The sequence below is a fragment of the Leucoraja erinacea genome, chromosome 8, assembly GCF_028641065.1.
Source record: "Leucoraja erinacea ecotype New England chromosome 8, Leri_hhj_1, whole genome shotgun sequence".
Taxonomy (NCBI): domain Eukaryota; kingdom Metazoa; phylum Chordata; class Chondrichthyes; order Rajiformes; family Rajidae; genus Leucoraja; species Leucoraja erinaceus.
The window spans coordinates 24,344,509-24,363,768 of NC_073384.1; the positions used below are offsets into that span (position 1 = coordinate 24,344,509).

A 19,260-nucleotide genomic window follows, 5' to 3' on the forward strand; every position below is an offset into this window, starting at 1 on the left:
TCTTATTCTGCATGAACCAAAGGTTGACTGGGAGAGGCTGAAAGCGGGTAAAGGAACATTACGTGTAGGAAGGAACTGCAGATGCCAGTTGACACAAGATAGACACAAAATGCTGGAGTAACTCAGTGGGACAGGCAGCATCTCTGGAGAGAAGGAATGGGTGTCGTTTCAGATCAAGACCCTTCTTTCTTTCCAGAGATGCTGCCTGTCCCACTGAGTTACTCAGGCATTTTGTGTCTGTAGAGGGACATTCTGCTTGGAAGACTGTTAAAAGGGAGAGTTCAGGGCCAGCATTGTCCTATTAAAGGTAAGGGCAAGGCTGGCAATAATAGGGAACCCTGGTTGTTGATGGATATTGAGGCTTTGGTCAGGAAAAATTAGGCATGTCAGGTATAGTCATCTCTGATCAAATACATTAGACATAGGAGCAATGTTAAAAAGGAAATTAAGGGGGCAAAAAGGAGACCGGAGATATCCCTGGCACAGAAGGTAAAACAAATCCCAAAATATTCTGGATGCAAAGACCAAAAGGGTAACTAGGGAGAGAGCAAGTTATTTTAAGGGTCAGTGTGGTAATTATGTGTGGAGCCCTGAGAGAAAAGCAAGGTCCTAAATGAATACTTTGCATCTGCATTTACAGTAAAGAAGGATAGAAGCTTGTGATTCAGAGCAAAGGACAAGATATTCTGAAGCACAAAGACATTATGAAGAGAGGTAGTAGTGGTCTTGGAGCTCAAAAAGGTGGATGAATGCAGATCCTGACAAAGTGTATCCTGGGACATTGGGGGAAGAAAGGAGAAGATTTCGAGAACCCTGGTAGAGATTTTTGTATCTTCTTTTCAGGTAGCAAATTTGATATAAAATTGGCTGTTCGTAAGAGTCAGAAGGTGATACGGTGGAATACAGTAGGATTGTTTTCCAGATTGGAGACATGTAACCATTGGTGATCTGTGCTAAACCCTCTTTTGTTTGTCATGCATCAATGATTTGGAAAGGAATGTAAGTGGCACAATGAGTAAGTCTGCAGATGACACCAAAATTGGTGGTATTTAGGACAGTGGAGAAGGTTGGGTAACGTTACTATCGGATGTCATGTTACAGTCATACAAATGACTGGGCCAGGCTAATTGTTAGGCTAGAATCTAAAGTCCAGGTTTTGGGCTCCTCTGGCCACATCATACTCCCTGGATTAGCTCGTCCCCCCGTTCTCCTCTCTCACTCTCTCCCCACCAACGTATAGGGAGCTACGTATAACTCAGTAAGATGCTGACGTGGTCAATTTCACCATGACAGAAATCCAGCTGTATTTAAGATAAAATCCAGGTTAAATATTATCAGATTCACATAATCTTTTCTTGAAAAGAAATGTTCCAGAGTTTGTTATAATATATTCACTTTTTGATTATCCTTTTCCATTAATAAACACAGTAACGTTAAAAGCAGTTAACCATCCATTGTAAATCACTGATGTTACTCTTGGCACCATCAAAAAAGATAATACTCCTTGGATTTCCAGGAAGTAGCCTTTTTCTATATTGTAGATAATGGGTACATTTAAAAAAAAATCTGGATGCAGCAATGAAAATATCTGGTGACCATTCCTGGGCTCATTCATTGTCTTCCATTTTATGTTCAACACTTAATATGCTGAAATGTAACAAAAACTAAAGCAGCATCCAACACTGATACCAAAACATTTGAAGTGCTTGGTAATTTGCTTCACTTTAAAATGGCTTTCAGCACCTAAAAGTGATCACCCTGCACAGATTTAATTGTTGCTTTTCTCTGTGAACCTCAAAGTTGATGTGATGTTCAATCTTCTGTAAAGTTTTCAGGGACATCACACCAGCTTTCCAAATTAAACCTGGCTTTAAGTAAGAGATATTAACATATGAAGTAGATTTAATTTCAGGCATTGCAACAGACCACAATCAATCTCAATGACTACAGTGAACAATTAAATTTGAGCACAAATTTGTTCCTCACTTAAAGTACTACAATGCATGTCGTAATTACAATGCAAAATTCTCCTTTTGAGATATAATGGCCTGTAATGTTTCAAAAGGATGATCTTAATATAACATTTTAGTAAGGAGGTTCAAACCATTATTGTTTCACCATAACATAAGCTGAATTAGAATTTATGGCCATTGGACTTCAGTGTGCAACGTGCTTTAGTCTTTGTCCATTACCGTTCAATCTGAATTGTACCACCTGACGGTGCCAAAAGTCTAGGTTTTGCAATTTCACTCTATGTTCTAAACGAACACCATCCTAAATGCCCCAAGGGAAAATAGTGAAGCTAGAAAAACATATAACACTGCCAAGCTATGTAACAATGTAAAAACATTTGAATTTCAAAAATTGTCAAAAAAATACATCTTTGACCTTTAAGATAAAGGACCCTCTTTAGCAACAGAATCAAGATAGTGATTAAGTGTCAAATAGTACATGTGAACTAAGAAAGCAGCGGCTTCAGCAGAGAGAGTATAAGCAAGCTCCAAGGGGATAAAACACAAGCCTACTACAGTTCCAGGAGGAGGAAGAATCCAGGCAGCTTCACCAGTAAGCCTCAGGTGGAATAAAATAGTGCAAGATAAGGAAGCAGAGGGAGATAAATGCAGGAGATGCATTAGTGGACGCTGGCTAGTACAGGCTGACCAATTCTACTCAGAACAAAATAAAAATTAGCAAGAGGTTCATCAGAAAGGATGTCTCAGGGGCTTTTATCTTCTACCTTGTACCCAGTCACTGATTTGGGTGTTACACTGCGTTTTGCATCTTTCAATGCTCGTGGTCCTCTTTCTTTTGGTGTCTGCTTTCCCTGTGATGAGTCATCTTGATGTTCAGTAGGACTTTCACCGCCTGTCGTGCTCCCAGAAGATGTATCCTGAGGAAAAATTGAAAATAATGCAGTTGGATGCCAAAACCCAAGATCATTTTACATATTTGAATTTAATTCATGACCAAAATAAAATAAACATTTCTTGCTGGTAATTCAAGTTTAATCATTCAAAAACAATACAACATGAACGAGTAGGAACAAAAAGCAGATTAAAATGTGTTTAGAAATTGGAAATCTATTAACTTCGAATGTACTCAATTTTTGCTGCCAGAGTGCATGCTAAAAAACTTAACGTCAAGAACAGCAGAGCACTGCCGGAAATGAGTGGCACAACTCCAGAATGCGGTCATAGGTGAAACTAAAATAATTTCTTCCATTGACTGGTAGAGTGGAAATAAAGAATTCAAAAATCCATTTAACTGGAGGCATTAAACGAATACAGAGATTGTGAAAATAATGGTTTAGATCTAGAGTCCCTCAGATTTTAAGTTAGCCCTTGCAAATCGGAGTAGCTAGTTTTTCAAGGAAGTAAGTAGGAGACAAACAGAAACCACTGGACAGTGTCCCAGGACATACGTAGACATTTGTGGTCCAAAACTGGGAGCTGCAGACTCAGAATAAGGAGTTTGCCATTTTGGATTGAGCTTGAGATATTTTTTTCCCCAGGCAGCTTTGCATTCTAAACTCTAGAACAGTGTGGATACTCAGTCATTTCCTCCATGGTAGAGATTGAAAGATTTTTGGATACTAATGGAATCAGTCATCATGGTTAGTCAAAAATGACACTAATTTTGTAAATGGTGCTGTTTTAATGAGACGCCACTTTTATAAGAAAGTTATCTTTAAATCTTCAGGCAGGTAAAGAAAAATTAATAGAAAATCACTTTTACAAGAGCAAGTCATCCTCGAAGAAAATTTAAATTATTTCTTCAAAGGTGGCAAGATAATAAAGTGCTGAATAGATGAAAAAGCACTTCTGCCACATCTGAGTCGCATGTAACACAAAAACTATCAATGGTTCTAAATATTAAGTTGCCACTTCTAAGCTGGTGCCATTAAATGTAACAATGTTGCCATGCAAAGTTCAATCACTTCACTGACAGCTAAACGTTGGACCCAAATAAAATGGCAAATCTGACCTAATCACTCATTATCTGTAGTAATACCATCATTATGTATACTTAGCCCAAATACATGCTTAGTTACGACACAGAAGTAAACAATATTGAATTGTAATGGAATTTAATTTTGATTCTGCTTTTTGACCATTCACATAAAAACCACTTGAATCAAATAACAAACTGGATTTTTACTACACATAAATAGACCTAGATATAAAAATGAAAGTAAAATGATGCAGATGCTGGAAGTCTGAACTAATAACAGGAAATCAGGGATGTTTTCAGCAGTTTCAGGTCAATTAAAAAAGTTAGCGATAAACAGGTTTGAAGATGTAGTGAGAGTGAGAACAAATATGGTCAAGAAATGTAATGGCACAAAAACTAACAGGTTGTACATTGGAAGAGCAGGATTACAATAGATAATAGGTGCAGGAGTAGGCCATTCGGCCCTTTGAGCTAGCACCGCCATTCAATGTGATCGTGGCTAATCATCCCCAATCAGTACCTCGTTCCTGCTTTCTCCCCATATCCTCTGACTACGCTGTTTTTGAGAGCCCTATCTAGCTCTCTCTTGAAAGCATCCAGAGAGCCTGCCTCCACTGGCCTCTGAGGCAGAGAATTCCACACACTCACCACTCTATAAGAGAAAAAGTGTTTCCTCATCTCCGTTCTAAATGGCTTATTCCTTATTCTTAAACTGTGGCCCCTGGTTCTGGACTCCCCCAACATTAAGAACATGTTTCCTGCCTCTAGCGTGTCCAAGCCATTAACAATCTTATATGTTTCAATGAGATCACCTCTCATCCTTCTAAACTCCAGAGTGGTCAAGCCCAGCTGCTCCATTCTCTCAGCATATGACAGTCCCACCATCCCGGGAATTAATCTTGTAAACCTACGCTGCACTCCCTCAATAGCAAGAATGTCCTTCCTCAAATTAGGGGACCAAAACTGCACACAATTCTCCAGTTTTACGACCTGAAGCTTGAGTCTGGAAGGTCATAATATGCCAAGACGATACTTGACATGCTCTCATCACATTTACAATATTTAACTACAGTCAAGTTTCTGTTTGTCTGGTTTCTTACGGAAAAACCTTTATCTTCTTTTCGCTCATCCTCCCCACGTCCATCTTCTGCATCATCGGAATCTCCATCACTGTCAGGTGCTGGCAATTCTGGGTCCAAAGGTGGTTCATACAAGGCCGTGTTTACAGGAAGGTAACGCAGTTCATTGGGAGAGTACCTAATATGGTAAATGCAATTACAATTATCCTTAATTCATATTCAACATTTAGTGTGATTTTCATTTTTCATCATGCATGAAATTTTAATCTGGTAACAATCAGGCAGAAATAAATTGAGAAATAAAGTCAGTCATCAGAAGACCTCGCTTGAATATAAATCTAATTTGCTTTTCAGTGCTAGAATGATCTCATTTAGACTGCGACCAAACTTTTTTTTTTTTTTTTATTTATTTTTATTAGAAGTACAGTAAATTACAGTAATACACATCACATATATCTTATTACATTTGTTGTACCACTTCATTTTTCGAGCTTTAAAAAAGGTATGAATAAAAGAAGTAAGGAAAGTGAGCAAGAGTCATGAAGGTGCAGGAAAGTGTTGGTAAAAGTAAGCCCCTTAGAGAAGAAGTTAGAGAAGGAAGTAAAGAAAGGAAATAGACCCTAGAAAGAAATGAAAAAAAAGGAGAAACAATCGCTCTATTATAACACAAAACTCCGCAAAAAAGGATATACCAACCGTGTTTTGTTTTGTTTTACCCTCCGTTACCAGATCCTGGTACCATTTATTTTTTAAATTACTATTGCACCTTATGCTTGTAATAGTTCCATAAATGCAGACCACGTCTTTTGGAAGTGGTCTGCTTTGCCTGCTAGGAGGAGTCTCATCTCTTCCAGGTGTAATGTTTCGAACATGTTTGAAATCCACATTTTTATTGTTGGTATTGGAGTGTTTTTCCAGAATTTGAGTATAAGCTTTTTTCCCATTATTAGCCCGTAATTAAGTAAGTTCTTTTGAAACACGTTTAGTTCGGGGTTACCTTCCGATATTCCAAAAATGATCCATTCTGCTTTTGGTACAAGTTTTATTTTAATTAATTTTGTGAAGATTTCAAATATTTTGTTCCAGAATTTTGGGATTTTTATACAAAAAACAAAAGAGTGCGCTATGGTAGCTTCTTGTGAATTACATTTATCACAAGTGGGTGAGACATTGGGGAAAAGTTTATTTATTTTGGTTTTTTGGTTGCGACCAAACTTTTGAAATGAATTATACCATAAGATGAAAGCCCTGTCGTTACTTTACGCGGTTTGAGATACAATACAGCAAGATCAGTTTGATTTTGACTTTCCGTGCTATCTGTATGGGTTTGCATATTTAATCTATGACTATATTGATGTTTGCTGTACTCTGGTTTCTTCCCAAAGGCAGGGTGGTGGGTTCATTGGCTATTCTAAATTACAAATGATGTGCAGGCAATAAAGAACAAATTGTAAGAGGTGGAAAAGTAAACGACCGGTTTGATCTGCAAGGAGCCAGCATGAATGTGATAGGCCCAATGGTGGCCTTCTGTGTCATCATAAGAAATAAATTAAACATCCCAGGCAAGAGACAGGATTGCTGGGGCCTTACACCCCAGGTTCTTGACAAAAGGCACAAAGAAAATTGCTGGGGCATTGAAAATGTTCTTGGTATCCTCTCTTGACATACACGCAAGGTGCTGGGGAACAGGAGTGTAGCCAATAGTTCATTGTTTGAGGAAAATAGGAGAAATCCAGGAAATTATTGACAGGTGAGCCTCACATCAGCAGTAAGGATGCTATTGGAGAGGATTCACTCATATTTAGACACAAATAAGGCATTTGCCAAAGTCCCTCATAGTACAGTGATCCAGAAAATTACAATGCATGGGATCCAAGGTGACTTGGTAGTTTGGATTCAAAACTGGATTACCCACAGAAGAAAGAGGTTAGTGGTAGAAGGGTGCTGGACTAGATGAAGGTCTGTGACCAGTAGTGCTGTTCAGGCATCGTATCAATCCCAAGACCTATGTTGTTTATGATATATACAAATGACCTGGATGAAAATGTAGATCGGTTGATTCGTAATGTTAGATGACACAAAAATTGATGGAGTTGCAGACAGGGAAAGCAACTGTCAAAAGGTCCAGCATGGTATTGATCAGTTACGGATATAGGCAAAGCAATGGCAGATACAGTTAAATCCAAGCAAATGTGAGGCATTGCACTTTGGAATGTCAAATGTAATGGGAAACATAGAAAACATAGAAATTAGGTGCAGGAGTAGGCCATTCGGCCCTTCGAGCCTGCACCGCCATTCAATATGATCATGGCTGATCATCCAACTCAGTATCCCGTACCTGCCTTCTCTCCATACCCCCTGATCCCCTTAGCCACAAGGGCCACATCTAACTCCCTCTTAAATATAGCCAATGAACTGGCCTCAACTACCCTCTGTGGCAGAGAGTTCCAGAGATTCACCACTCTCTGTGTGAAAAAAGTTCTTCTCATCTCAGTTTTAAAGGATTTCCCCCTTATCCTTAAGTTGTGACCCCTTGTCCTGGACTTCCCTAACATCGGGAACAATCTTCCTGCATCTAGCCTGTCCAACCCCTTAAGAATTTTGGTACAGTGCCCTTCGTAATGTTTGGGACAAAGTCCCATCAACTATTTATTTGCCGCTGTACTCCACAATTTGTGATTTGTAATAGAAAAAAAAAATCACTTGTGGTTAAAGCGCACATTACCAGAGTTTAATAAAGAGTGTTTTTATACATTTTGGTTTCACGGTATAGAAATTACAGCAGTGTTTATACATAGTCCCCCCATTTCAGAGCACCATAATGTTTGGGACACAGGAGTGTCATGTAAATGAAAGTAGTTATGCGCAGTATTTTGCTGCATATCCTTTGAAGGCAATGAATGCTTGAAGTCTGTGATTCATGGACATCAACAGTTGCTGGGTGTCTTCTCTGGTGATGCTCTGCCAGGCCTGTATTGCAGCCATCTTTAGCTTACGCTTGTTTTGGGGGCTAGTCCCCTTCAGTTTTCTCCTCAGCATATAAAAGGCATGCTCAATTGGGTTCACATCGGGTGATTGACTTGGCCACTCAAGAATTTACCATTTTTTAGCTTTGTTACTTTAGCAGTATGTTTGGGATTATTGTCTTGCTGTAGAATGAACCGTCGGTCAATGAGGTTTGAGGCATTTGTTTGAACTTGAGCAGATAGGATGTGTCTATACACTTCAGAATCCACTATGCTACTACCATCAGCAGTTGTCATCAATGAAGATAAGTGAGCCAGTGCCTTCAGCAGCCATACATGCCCAGGCCATAACACCCCCACCACCATGTTTCACAGATGAGGTGGTATGCTTCGGATCTTGGGCAGTTACTTCTCTCCTCCATACTTTGCTCTTGCCATCACTCTGATATGTTAACCTTCGTCTCATCTGTCCACAAGACCCTTTTCCAGAACTGTGGTTGCTCTTTTAAGTACTTCTTGGCAAACTGTAACCTGACTATCCTATTTTTGCGGCTACCCAGTGGTTTGCATCTTGCAGTGTAGCCTCTGTATTTCTGTTCATGAAGTCTTCTGTGGACAGTGGTCGTGAATAAATCCTCACCCGACTCCTGAAGAGTGTTTTTGATCTGTCGGACAGATGTTTGGGGATTTTTCTTTATTATAGAGAGAATTCTTCTGTCATCAGCTGTGGAGGTCTTCCTTGGTCTGCCTGTCCTTTTGCAATTAGTAAGTTCACTAGTGCTCTCTTTCTTCTTAAAGATGTTCCAAACAGTTGATTTTGGTAATCCTAAGGTTTGGTTGACATCTCTAACAGTTTTATTCTTGTTTCTCAGTCTCATAATGGCTTCTTTGACTTTCATTGGCACAACTTTGGTCCTCATGTTGATAAACAGCAATAAAAATTTCCAAAGGTGATGGAAAGACTGGATGAAAGACTAGGTGCTGAGAACTCTCTTATACCAGCATTAAGGAGGCATTTAAACACACCTGAGCAATTACAAACACCTGTGAAGCCATGGGTTTCAAACATTATGGTGCCCTGAAACAGTGGGACTTTGTATAAAGACAACTGTAATTTCTACAAGATGGATACAAATACCCTTTAATAAAAACTTCATGTGCACTTTAACCACATGTGATTTTTTTTAAATTACAAATCCCAAATTGTGGAATACAGAGGCAAATAAATAAACGATGGGTCTTGGAGGCTACTTTATACAGTTATTGGCAGGAGACTTAGCAGCATTGATGTACACAGTGATCTTGGGGTCCAAGTCCATTGTTCTCTGATATTATATTATTTTTCTATATTATTTACTTTTCATATATTATTTACTTTTGACACTGTTGTACAACTAGAAATAAAAAGTGTTTTAGTTGCCATACATTCATTGGCAGAGGGTTTTTTTTTGGTTCTCTTTTTACCTTTTGTAATATTCTTGAAACTGGCCTGGTATGAGAGCAACAGGATAAGCACCAACCTTCGTTCGCTCTGGGGGAAGAATTTTGTATTTCCCCTGTGGCACTTGGATTACCTGAATTAGGAGACACCAAAACAACAAACAAAAAAAGAGACATAGCAGATATGCAGAATCTTTTCTATGTGTCACTCAGAATAGGAAAAAAGTTTTTTTTACACAGGGAATACAAATTCCAAACAGATATAACACTGATAGCAGGAGCACTTACTGGTTTCAAAAGGTAAATTTGTTGCCCGATGTTTGTTCCTGTCACTACACTTAAATGTTTGTTCCAGTCACTACACTTAAAGTTATAAACACATTTTAGAATGTCCCGAAAGAGATGTGTAAAGCATTTCTTTCATTTTTCAGATTTTTCTGCACAATATAAGTTTATCAGAGGAGGGAGGCTCACATTTCACAACCAAGTTACAACAGTCCAGTCTTGCATGCACTGGTGCCACTCACCTAGCTGAATGAAGAGAAAGGCAAAACAAATTAAAGCTATGCACAGGAGGGCAGTGCAATAAGAAAAGTATGGAAGTATGACTCCCTTTTCCATGATGTCAGCAACTTTGAACATAAGTTGTGAATCAAATAAATACTTACATGATACAAGAGAAAAGGGCTGATTTAAGAACAATTTCTGTGGATAATAAAATATGCTAGGTGTAGCTTGCAATGTGGGCATACATCATACAGACGTTGATGTGTGAACCAAGAGGCAATTTCCAAAAATGGTAGTGGTATAAAGGCCAGAGGGCATTAAAGGGAGGGCCACAGTGGTTGGGGGATTGGTAGAAGAGCAGAGCAGGAATTATACAACATGCAAATCATATATCCACACAACCAGTGGCTATCCTTCTGTATTAATCCTATCACTCAGCACTTGGTCCATAAGAACTCATCAAGGCACCTTTTTAATGCTGTCAGAAACCCAGCTTCAACCACTCTCTCAGGCAGCACCATCCAGGTGTGAAGAGAGACTCAATCTGAACAAAGATCCCAATCAAAAACCTAGTCTGTCCATTCCCTTCACAGATGTTGCCTGACCCACTGAGTTCCTCCAGTACTTTCTGTTTTGCTCTCAAAACCATAGTCCTCGTTTATTAGCAATTGCGCATTTGGTCACAGATCCAAAATAACATTGTGCCCCCACAAGTTATTCATATAAAAGACTTAAGAGTATAGGCCTCAGATTTTTCCAGGCCCCATAATCCAATTACTGATGATCAACAAGACAAATCACTCCCCACTATTTGCCAACATTAAAGGTATGGATATTTCAACCAGAATGGAATCTCAATTTAAAAGCTTTAAGACTTAAGGTCTGAGTGAAAATCCTCATCTTCTGTAGTCTCTATCCTACTTCATCTAAAAGATAATCTACAATAAATGTATACCATTGCAGAAAATGTATTTCTTCTCTCGTATTTTTATATTTCCTATTGACATAAGCCATTTGGCCCATCAAGTCTATTCCGACTTTAAAAGCAATACCATTCTTCCACTGATTCCCTGTAATCGTTTCTCTTCCAAATGAACATTATTATCCCCCTACATTAGGAGCACTTAACAGCAGCCAGTTAACCTCCCAACGGGCACATATTTTGGTTCATTTGAGAATAATCTAAGAAACTGGGAGGAAATCCATGCAGTCACAGGGAAAATGTGCAAACTCCACGCAGATGGCACCCAAGGTCATGATCAAACCCAGATTACTGTATTTGTGAGCAATAAATGCTTCATCATTGGTACTGTGTTCCAGGGAAAAGAATGTTACTAAATTATGTACTTGTGTCTCGCAAGCAACTTCCAATCATTCAACTAACATGCAGATCAACGAAGTTAAAGCGTTGATAAATAAATGTGTAATAAGTTGTCTGGTTTGTCACTGTTGCATTTTAAAAATCACACTTAGCATTTATAATTACCTCTGACCATGACAAGTACAGAATCAACCTTACCTGTGTCTGCAAGTCAAAGTAAGCCCGCCTTTCCTCCATCCGCTCTCTGTTGAAATTGCTGTTGAACTCTGCGGCTTTCTTAGCAGCTTTTTTGATGTACTCGGGAACTTTACTGGGCTCAACCTTTTGTGTGTTCTGTAACTGTAATTGCTGCATAAAGAATCACAAGGTATTTACACAATTTACTGGCCGGTTTGAGACTATACATCCAGAACATTTCCATAGAAAGCAACACACCAAATGCAGGTGGATGGGACTCGTATAGATCAGTACAATAATTGGCATGGATATGGTGGGTCGAAGGGTCTGTTTCTGCACTGGATGATTCATTAACACAGCCGATAGATTCTTGCTCGTGAAACTATCACTATTCAATGGAGTGCATAAGTATTGGGGAATTCCATGAACTCAGCTCCGGAATCTGTTCATGGACCCTGCTCAGAAGCTATGTTGGACAAAAGTAATAATGTGCTTTTTCTCTCATTTGTTCATAGGATCCAAAATTTACTAACAGCCCTAGCATTAGCAGCAATGTACCAAGCGCTTTATAATAATCTAGTTGCTTCATAATAACCATTACTAGTTTTCAATTCCAATTGTAAAATTTTAATTACTAGAATATAATTTCCCCCACAGACTCTGATTAATGGTCCATAATTCTGGATGCTCGCCCAGTAATGTAACCACGTCATTACCACAGCAGTTAAAATCTTTCAATTATCCATGTTTAAAGTGACATTTCATATTATTTTGTTTTTTTTGCCTTTTAAAAATAAATGTTTTCTCGTTTTCCAACTGTTTTCCCAATGCTCCCACTAGTCAGATCAGTGGGCAAACGGGGTGTAGCTTTGTCACCCAGCAAGTGTTTGCTTAGCAGCTCCTTGGGCAAGGCCTGTTCTGATCATATGAGTTGATTACATTGGATGAGGCCCTGGTTCAGTTCAGAGCCTCACCAATTGTGTCCAGGGTCCTCACCCCCAACATATCCCTCTTTACAAATACACAGAGGGCAAGTGCAGGCCAATCGTGGATCTTGGCCACAAGTGCAAATGACGACTAACGCATGTAAAACCAGGCCTCGTATTTCAAGCATTCCTGAGCGAAGGAAAAAGACACAAGTTTTCTGTTACTTTTATAGGCTTTTTGAGATTAGAGCCATTTAAAAAAATAAAGATATGTAGCTTATGTCAAATACTTAGGGATGGGAGCATTCTACAAGTATCCTGATTGAGGTTATTTTGGTGATAGCGGTGACTGAACCCAAATCCATATAGTCATGGCAACAATTCAGTTTAAACTAGCAATCTCACTCTAAGGAGCAACTCTCATATTCTGTTACCCAGCAGTGATAATTACCTGGCAACAATACAAACCCTGATTTGAAAGTATACACATTTTGAAATCAGAGTTTAAAATTTAAGAGTGGGCAATTTATAGATAAAATAGATCACAGATATGTGCCTAGAAATTGATTTGCAAACTACATTTTCTCTAATGTTGCACAATGAGCGATGTGGTTGATTTTTAAATGTATTCTAAATGGCCAAGGAGACACCCTATTTAGTAACAGTTAGAGATGGGCAAAAATCACTTGCCTTACCCGTGATACCTACCTCTCAAAAATTTGAATAAAACAAAAATACCCTTCCCACCACATCAATGCAAGCCCCATTCCCTCCCCTCTTCCCCAACCCTTGCAATGCCCTTGCCAATGTGTACATCAAGGCCAGGTAAGGCCGAGGAATGAGAACTATAGATTAATTAAAAAATATATATTTGTGCTGCAGGATTGTGATCAAAATAGTTAAAATAATTCCTGCACACTCTTTAGAGGGCATTGGAATTTCCAGACCATACTGTTAACTGTCGCAGGGAAGTTTAATGTATACTTGTTCCAGGATTCTAAGCCGGGGGTTGCAAATGGACTTGCCAAAGAACCGGCAAAGACACGAGTAACCAAAAGATCCCTCTCTTGTAATGCTTAAGAAAGAACTGCAGATCCTGGAAAAATCTAAGGTTGTCTGAAGAAGGGTCTACCCTCTCTTGTAATGCATATTTTTCAAGTAATTTAATGAATGGTCTTTGACCTGAAACCTTAGCTCGATTTCTCTCTCCGCAGATGCTGTCTAACTTGTCCAGTACTTCCACCATTTTTTATTTAATTACAGAAATATTTTTATCATGAACTCATGGTGGAGCAGATAATGAATAAAGCGTAATATACAAAGAACTATATACAAAATACAATGAAACTCCAGTTATAATGTCACTCTGCCCCCAGTACTGACCGAATATTCCTTGTATCGGTCGGTGATCTGTTGCCGCTCCCTTTCCTGCAGAACCACTGCATATTCAGCATACTTTGTTGGATATTCTTTAATCATCAGATCAATAACTTCATCACTTCTTAGAGCAGTTAAGCCTAAAACAAGAATTTTAATGTCATAAATCCATACAAATTAACAGCGTGACTGGCTTGCTGGTCCCATACCAATTGAAAATCCAAACAAAATTGGCCATTGCAGGTCTTCTCACACTTTTTGAGATATTCCCCAGCACTTGAACCCGAGATCATTCTCAAAAGCAAGCACCCCATATCTTCAAGAACATATATATTAATTTGAGGCCTGGATAACCATTTCAAAGCAGGTCCAGTCAAATATAAGTTATTCTATGCCTCTCTATCACAGTTATAACTTTGTGGTTAAAATATTAAGCCAATTTTCTAAGCGGTACAACAATCAGTAGGCAATGGCCAAGATGGTTCTGAACAATAGCCAGTGGTTTGTAGTGAATTGCACTGCACAGCCCAGCTGATTCTCGACTTCCACACCCTCAAGATATTGAGAAACAGTTAAAAAAGATTTGACAGCGACATCAATTAAGGGCAAGGCCTCAGGATTTGCCAACCAAAGTTTTTTGCAGGACAGCCTTGGCTGTCATGGAGCACGATTTGACCTGCAGGCCCACTGAAGGTTAGTGTCACCGCAGGTATAGCAGAGGGGAGAGTGTGGAACAGTCCAATCTACTATGCTTTAAATGGAGAGAAATCTAGTTTATTGCTAAGATATTCTTTCTAACTTTTATATATAATTTATTCCTCTGCTCAAGGGATGCTCATTCAACCGATGCTTTCCCACAAAAATGTCAAACTCTTCACTGATAATTGAATGAACAGATCCTACAATTTAAATATCCTTAGAAACAGGAATTTATTATTTTTTGCTCATGGTATACGATTCCTAATCATTTCCTGTCATACATTTAACTACACGTGGCAATGACATAGTCATTCATCAAGACCAGTTCGCCATGATTGATCTATACTTTTGCTTTATTTCCTTTGCTAGCATTACCGAATAAAATTACAAATGACTTAATAATTACAGCTTTGATGAGGAAAAGAGCTCTGGGTTTGTACAAAAAAATGTTTGTCAGTTTCCCTGCTGAAGAGCAGTCTTCTATCTTTAAGAAGTGGCTTAAAATGGATAAATTATTATTTTTTTCAATCATCAATCTAAACACAATACCCCAGAGTGAAGAAGCGAAAATTGGTGTTAAGAAATGTTTGCTAAGTAATTAAAAATAAATAACTGAAATATCCTGAAATAACTGAAAGTAAATCCAAAGGGTTTCTACAGCTATATTAATAGCAAAAGGATAACCAGGGATAAAATTGGTCCATTGGAGAGACAGAATGGACAGCTATCTGCAGAGCCAAAAGAGATGGGGGAGATATTGAACAATTTTTTTTCTTCGGTATTCACCAAGGCGAAGGATATTGAATTATGCAAGGTAAGGGAAACTAGTAGAGTAGCTATGGATACTATGAGGTTCAAAGTAAAAGAAGTACTGACACTTTTGAAAAATATAAAAGTGAATAAGTCTCCAGGTCCTGACAGGATATTCCCTAGGACATTGAGGGAAGTTAGTGTGGAAATAGCCGGGGCTATGACAGAAATATTTCAAATGTCATTAGAAACGGGAATAGTCCCCGAGGATTGGCGTACTGCGTATGTTGTTCCATTGTTTAAAAAGGGTTCTAAGAGTAAACCTAGCAATTATAGACCTGTTAGTTTGACTTCAGTGGTGGGCAAATTAATGGAAAAGATACTTAGAGATAATATATATAAGCATCTGGATAAACAGGGTCTGATTAGGAACAGTCAACATGGATTTGTGCCTGGAAGGTCATGTTTGACTAATCTTCTTGAATTTTTTGAAGAGGTTACTAGGGAAATTGACTAGGGTAAAGCAGTGGATGTTGTCTATATGGACTTTAGTAAGGCCTTTGACAAGGTTCCTCATGGAAGGTTGGTTAAGAAGTTTCAACTGTTGGGTATAAATGCAGGAATAGCAAGATGGATTCAACAGTGGCTGAATGGGAGAAGCCAGAGGGTAATGGTGGATGGCTGTTTATCGGGTTGGAGGCAGGTGACTAGTGGGGTGCCTCAGGGATCTGTGTTGGGTACTTTGTTGTTTGTCATGTACATCAATGATCTGGATGAAGGCGTGGTAAATTGGATTAGTAAGTATGCAGATGATACCAAGATAGGGGGTGTTGTGGATAATGAAGAGGATTTCCAAAGTCTACAGAGTGATTTAGGTCATTTGGAAAAATGGGCTGAAAGATGGCAGATGGAGTTTAATGCTGATAAATGTGAGGTGCTACACCTTGGCAGGACAAATCAAAATAGGACGTACATGGTAAATGGTAGGGAATTGAAGAATACAGTTGAACAGAGGGATCTGGGAATAACCGTGCATAGTTCCTTGAAGGTGCAATCTCATATAGATAGGGTGGTAAAGAAAGCTTTTGGTATGCTAGCCTTCATAAATCAGAGCATTGAGTATAGAAGCTGGGATGTAATGTTAAAATTGTACAAGGCATTGGTGAGACCAAATCTGGAGTATGGTGTACAATTTTGGTCGCCCAATTATAGGAAGAATGTCAACAAAGTAGAGAGAGTACAGAGGAGATTTACTAGAATGTTGCCTGGGTTTCAACAACTAAGTTACAGAGATAGGTTGAATAAGTTAGGTCTTTATTCTCTGGAGCGCAGAAGGTTAAGGGGGGACGATAGAGGTCTTTAAAATGATGAGAGGGATAGACAGAGTTGATGTGGACAAGCTTTTCCCTTTGAGAATAGGGAAGATTCAAACAAGAGGACATGACTTCAGAATTAAGGGACAGAAGTTTAGGGGTAACATGAGGGGGAACTTTTTTACTCAGAGAGTGGTAGCGGTGTGGAATGAGCCTCCAGTGGAAGGTGTTGGAGGCAGGTTCGTTGGTATCATTTAAAAATAAATTGGATAGGCATATGGATGAGAAGGGGATGGAGGGTTATGGTATGAGTGCAGGCAGGTGGGACTAAGGGAAAAAAAAGTTGTTCGGCATGGACTTGTAGGGCCGAGATGGCCTGTTTCCGTGCTGTAATTGTTATGTGGTTATCACATATTTACATGTATTCAGACCCTTTGCTATGACACTCAAAATTGAACGGGTTCATCCTAGTTTCCATTGATTATTCTTGAGATGTTTCTACAACTTGATTGGAGTCCTCCAGCGGTAAATTAAATTGATTGGACATGATTTGGAAAGGCACACACTTGTCTATATAAGGTCCCACATTTGTCGGAGCAAAAACCAAGCCAAGAAGACAAAGGAATTGTCCCTAGACTTCCAAGACAGGATTGTGTCGAGACACATATCCGGGGAAGGGTATAAAACAATTTCTGCAGCATTCCAGGGCCTGAAGAGGACAGTGGCCTCTGTCATTCTTAAATGGAAGAACTTTGAAATCACAAGGACTCTTCATAGAGCTGGCCGCCTGGTCAAACTGAGCAATCGGGGAAGGGTCTTGGTCAGGTAGGTAACCAAGAACCCGATGGTCACTCCGACAGAGCTTCAGAGTTCCTCTGTGAAGATGGGAGAACCTTCCAGGACAACTATATCTTCAGCACTCCACCAATCAGACCTTTATGATAGAGTCGCCAGATGGAAGCCATTCCGCAGTAAAAGGCACATGACAGCCCGCTTGGGGTTTGCCAAAAGGCACCTAAACAAGATTCGCTGGTCTGATGAAACTAAGATTGAACTCTTTGGCCTGATTTCCAAGCGTCACGTCTTGAGGAAACCAGGCACCGCTCATCACCTGGCCAATACCATACCTACGGTGAAGCATGGTGTTGGCAGCATCATGCTGTGGGGATGTTTTTCAGTGGCAGGAACTGTGAGACTAGTCAGGATCGAGGGAAAGATGAACAGAACAAAGTACAGCGAGATCCTTGATGAAAACCTGCTCCAGAGCGTTCTGGACCTCAGACTGGGGCGGAGGTTCACCTTCCAACAGGACAGCGACCCTAAGCACACAGCAAAGATAACCCAGAAGTGGCTTTGTGAGAAGTCTGTGAATGTCCTTCAGTGGTCCAGCCAGAGCCCGGACTTGAACCCGATCGAACATCTCTGGAGGGACCTGAAAATAGCTGTACATCGACGCTCCTCATCCAACCTGACAGAGCTTGAGACGATCTGCAGAGAATGGGAGAAATTACCAAAATACAGGTGTGCCAAGTTTGTAGCGTCATACCCAAGAATACTTGAGGCTATAATCGCTGCCAAAGGGGCCTCAACAAAGTCATGAGTAAAGGGTCTGAATACTTATGTAAATGTGATATTTCAGTTATTATTTATTTTTAATTACTTCGCAAACATTTCCGCTTTTGCTTTTGGAATTGGGAGTAGGGGATAGAGTCTTTACAGGAAGCAGGGTGAATATAGTAAGTTCTATATTCAAGTCTCAGCTCTAAAACTTTTTAACATATGGACTGCATTTTGTGATGGACATGGCTTTAAAACAAAACTACAGCTTGTTTAAATTTGTTGTGCCTTGTATTCAATATTCAGTATTTCTTTAATATAATTTTCACTGAGTACTCGCATACACAGAGGAAACAAAAAAACGTTGCTCGATCGGTTTCCATTCAGTGTATAAATTTTTTAAAAAAGGATAAAAATACATAGAGCTTTAAAAACAAATTAAAATTACCATGTCTAAAACTGAAAGTAGACCTAAAATTAACAATATAATAAAAACAGACATTCCGAATTGTGATCTTCGTGTGATCTTCATAAGATCTTCGTGGGATCTTAGTGTGATCACTAAGAGCGAAGATCAATTAGGGTTCCAGGCTAGAAATGTCAATAACGCATTCCATCCATGCTGAATTAAAATATTGGAGGATATCCAACTTTGATTCAGGGATTTGAGATATCAAAGGCAAAGATTGCTATTCAACATCGAAGGGAGTATTCAAGCCATGCTGACTGAGTCCGCAAGCCGTGCGGAGGAGAACGACCAGCGAAGCGGCCAGCAAAGTGACCAGCGCCCAACTGCGAGTCCCCATCGCACCCCCAACCCCTTCCCCTCTGGTCCCCCTTGCTGGATCCTGCCCCCCTCCCCCGTAATACTGCACACTCCCCCGTGGCTCTTCCCCATCTATTCTCCGAGCTCTCTCTCCTCCCCCCCCCCTGCCCCACACACCAACTGCCCCCCCACACACACCTCCCTTCCACACTTCCCTCACAACTGTCCCCCTGCCCACACACACCCAGAGATCTCTTACCCCCCCCCCCCATTTACTGCAGCTGTGGGAGGCTCCGGATGGCCCGACCCAGCCCAGCCAGCGCAGTCGGAGATGACGGTGATGTCGCCATACGGAAAGCGGAGACTCCCGGCAAAGAATGGCCAGCGAAGTGGCCAGCAAAGCGACCAGTGCCCACTGAGAGTCCCCCATC

At 39.9% G+C, this 19,260-nt stretch overlaps 1 protein-coding gene across 3 annotated transcripts in view; it reads right to left on the reverse strand.

Moving 5' to 3' along the window:
- The window catches only part of phf10 (PHD finger protein 10), a 41,677-nt gene that overhangs the window by 12,258 nt on the left and 10,159 nt on the right, over positions 1-19,260 (reverse strand). For 2 of the 3 annotated variants that reach the window (XM_055639237.1, XM_055639239.1), the window contains exons 5-9: positions 13,751-13,884; positions 11,463-11,612; positions 9,461-9,570; positions 5,052-5,208; positions 2,738-2,890 (exon numbers count right to left, since the gene is read on the reverse strand). In XM_055639237.1, the coding sequence (XP_055495212.1) occupies positions 2,738-2,890; positions 5,052-5,208; positions 9,461-9,570; positions 11,463-11,612; positions 13,751-13,884 (704 nt within the window). The remainder of the gene's footprint in view (positions 1-2,737; positions 2,891-5,051; positions 5,209-9,460; positions 9,571-11,462; positions 11,613-13,750; positions 13,885-19,260) is intronic. The other variant, XM_055639238.1, reaches the window with a different exon arrangement.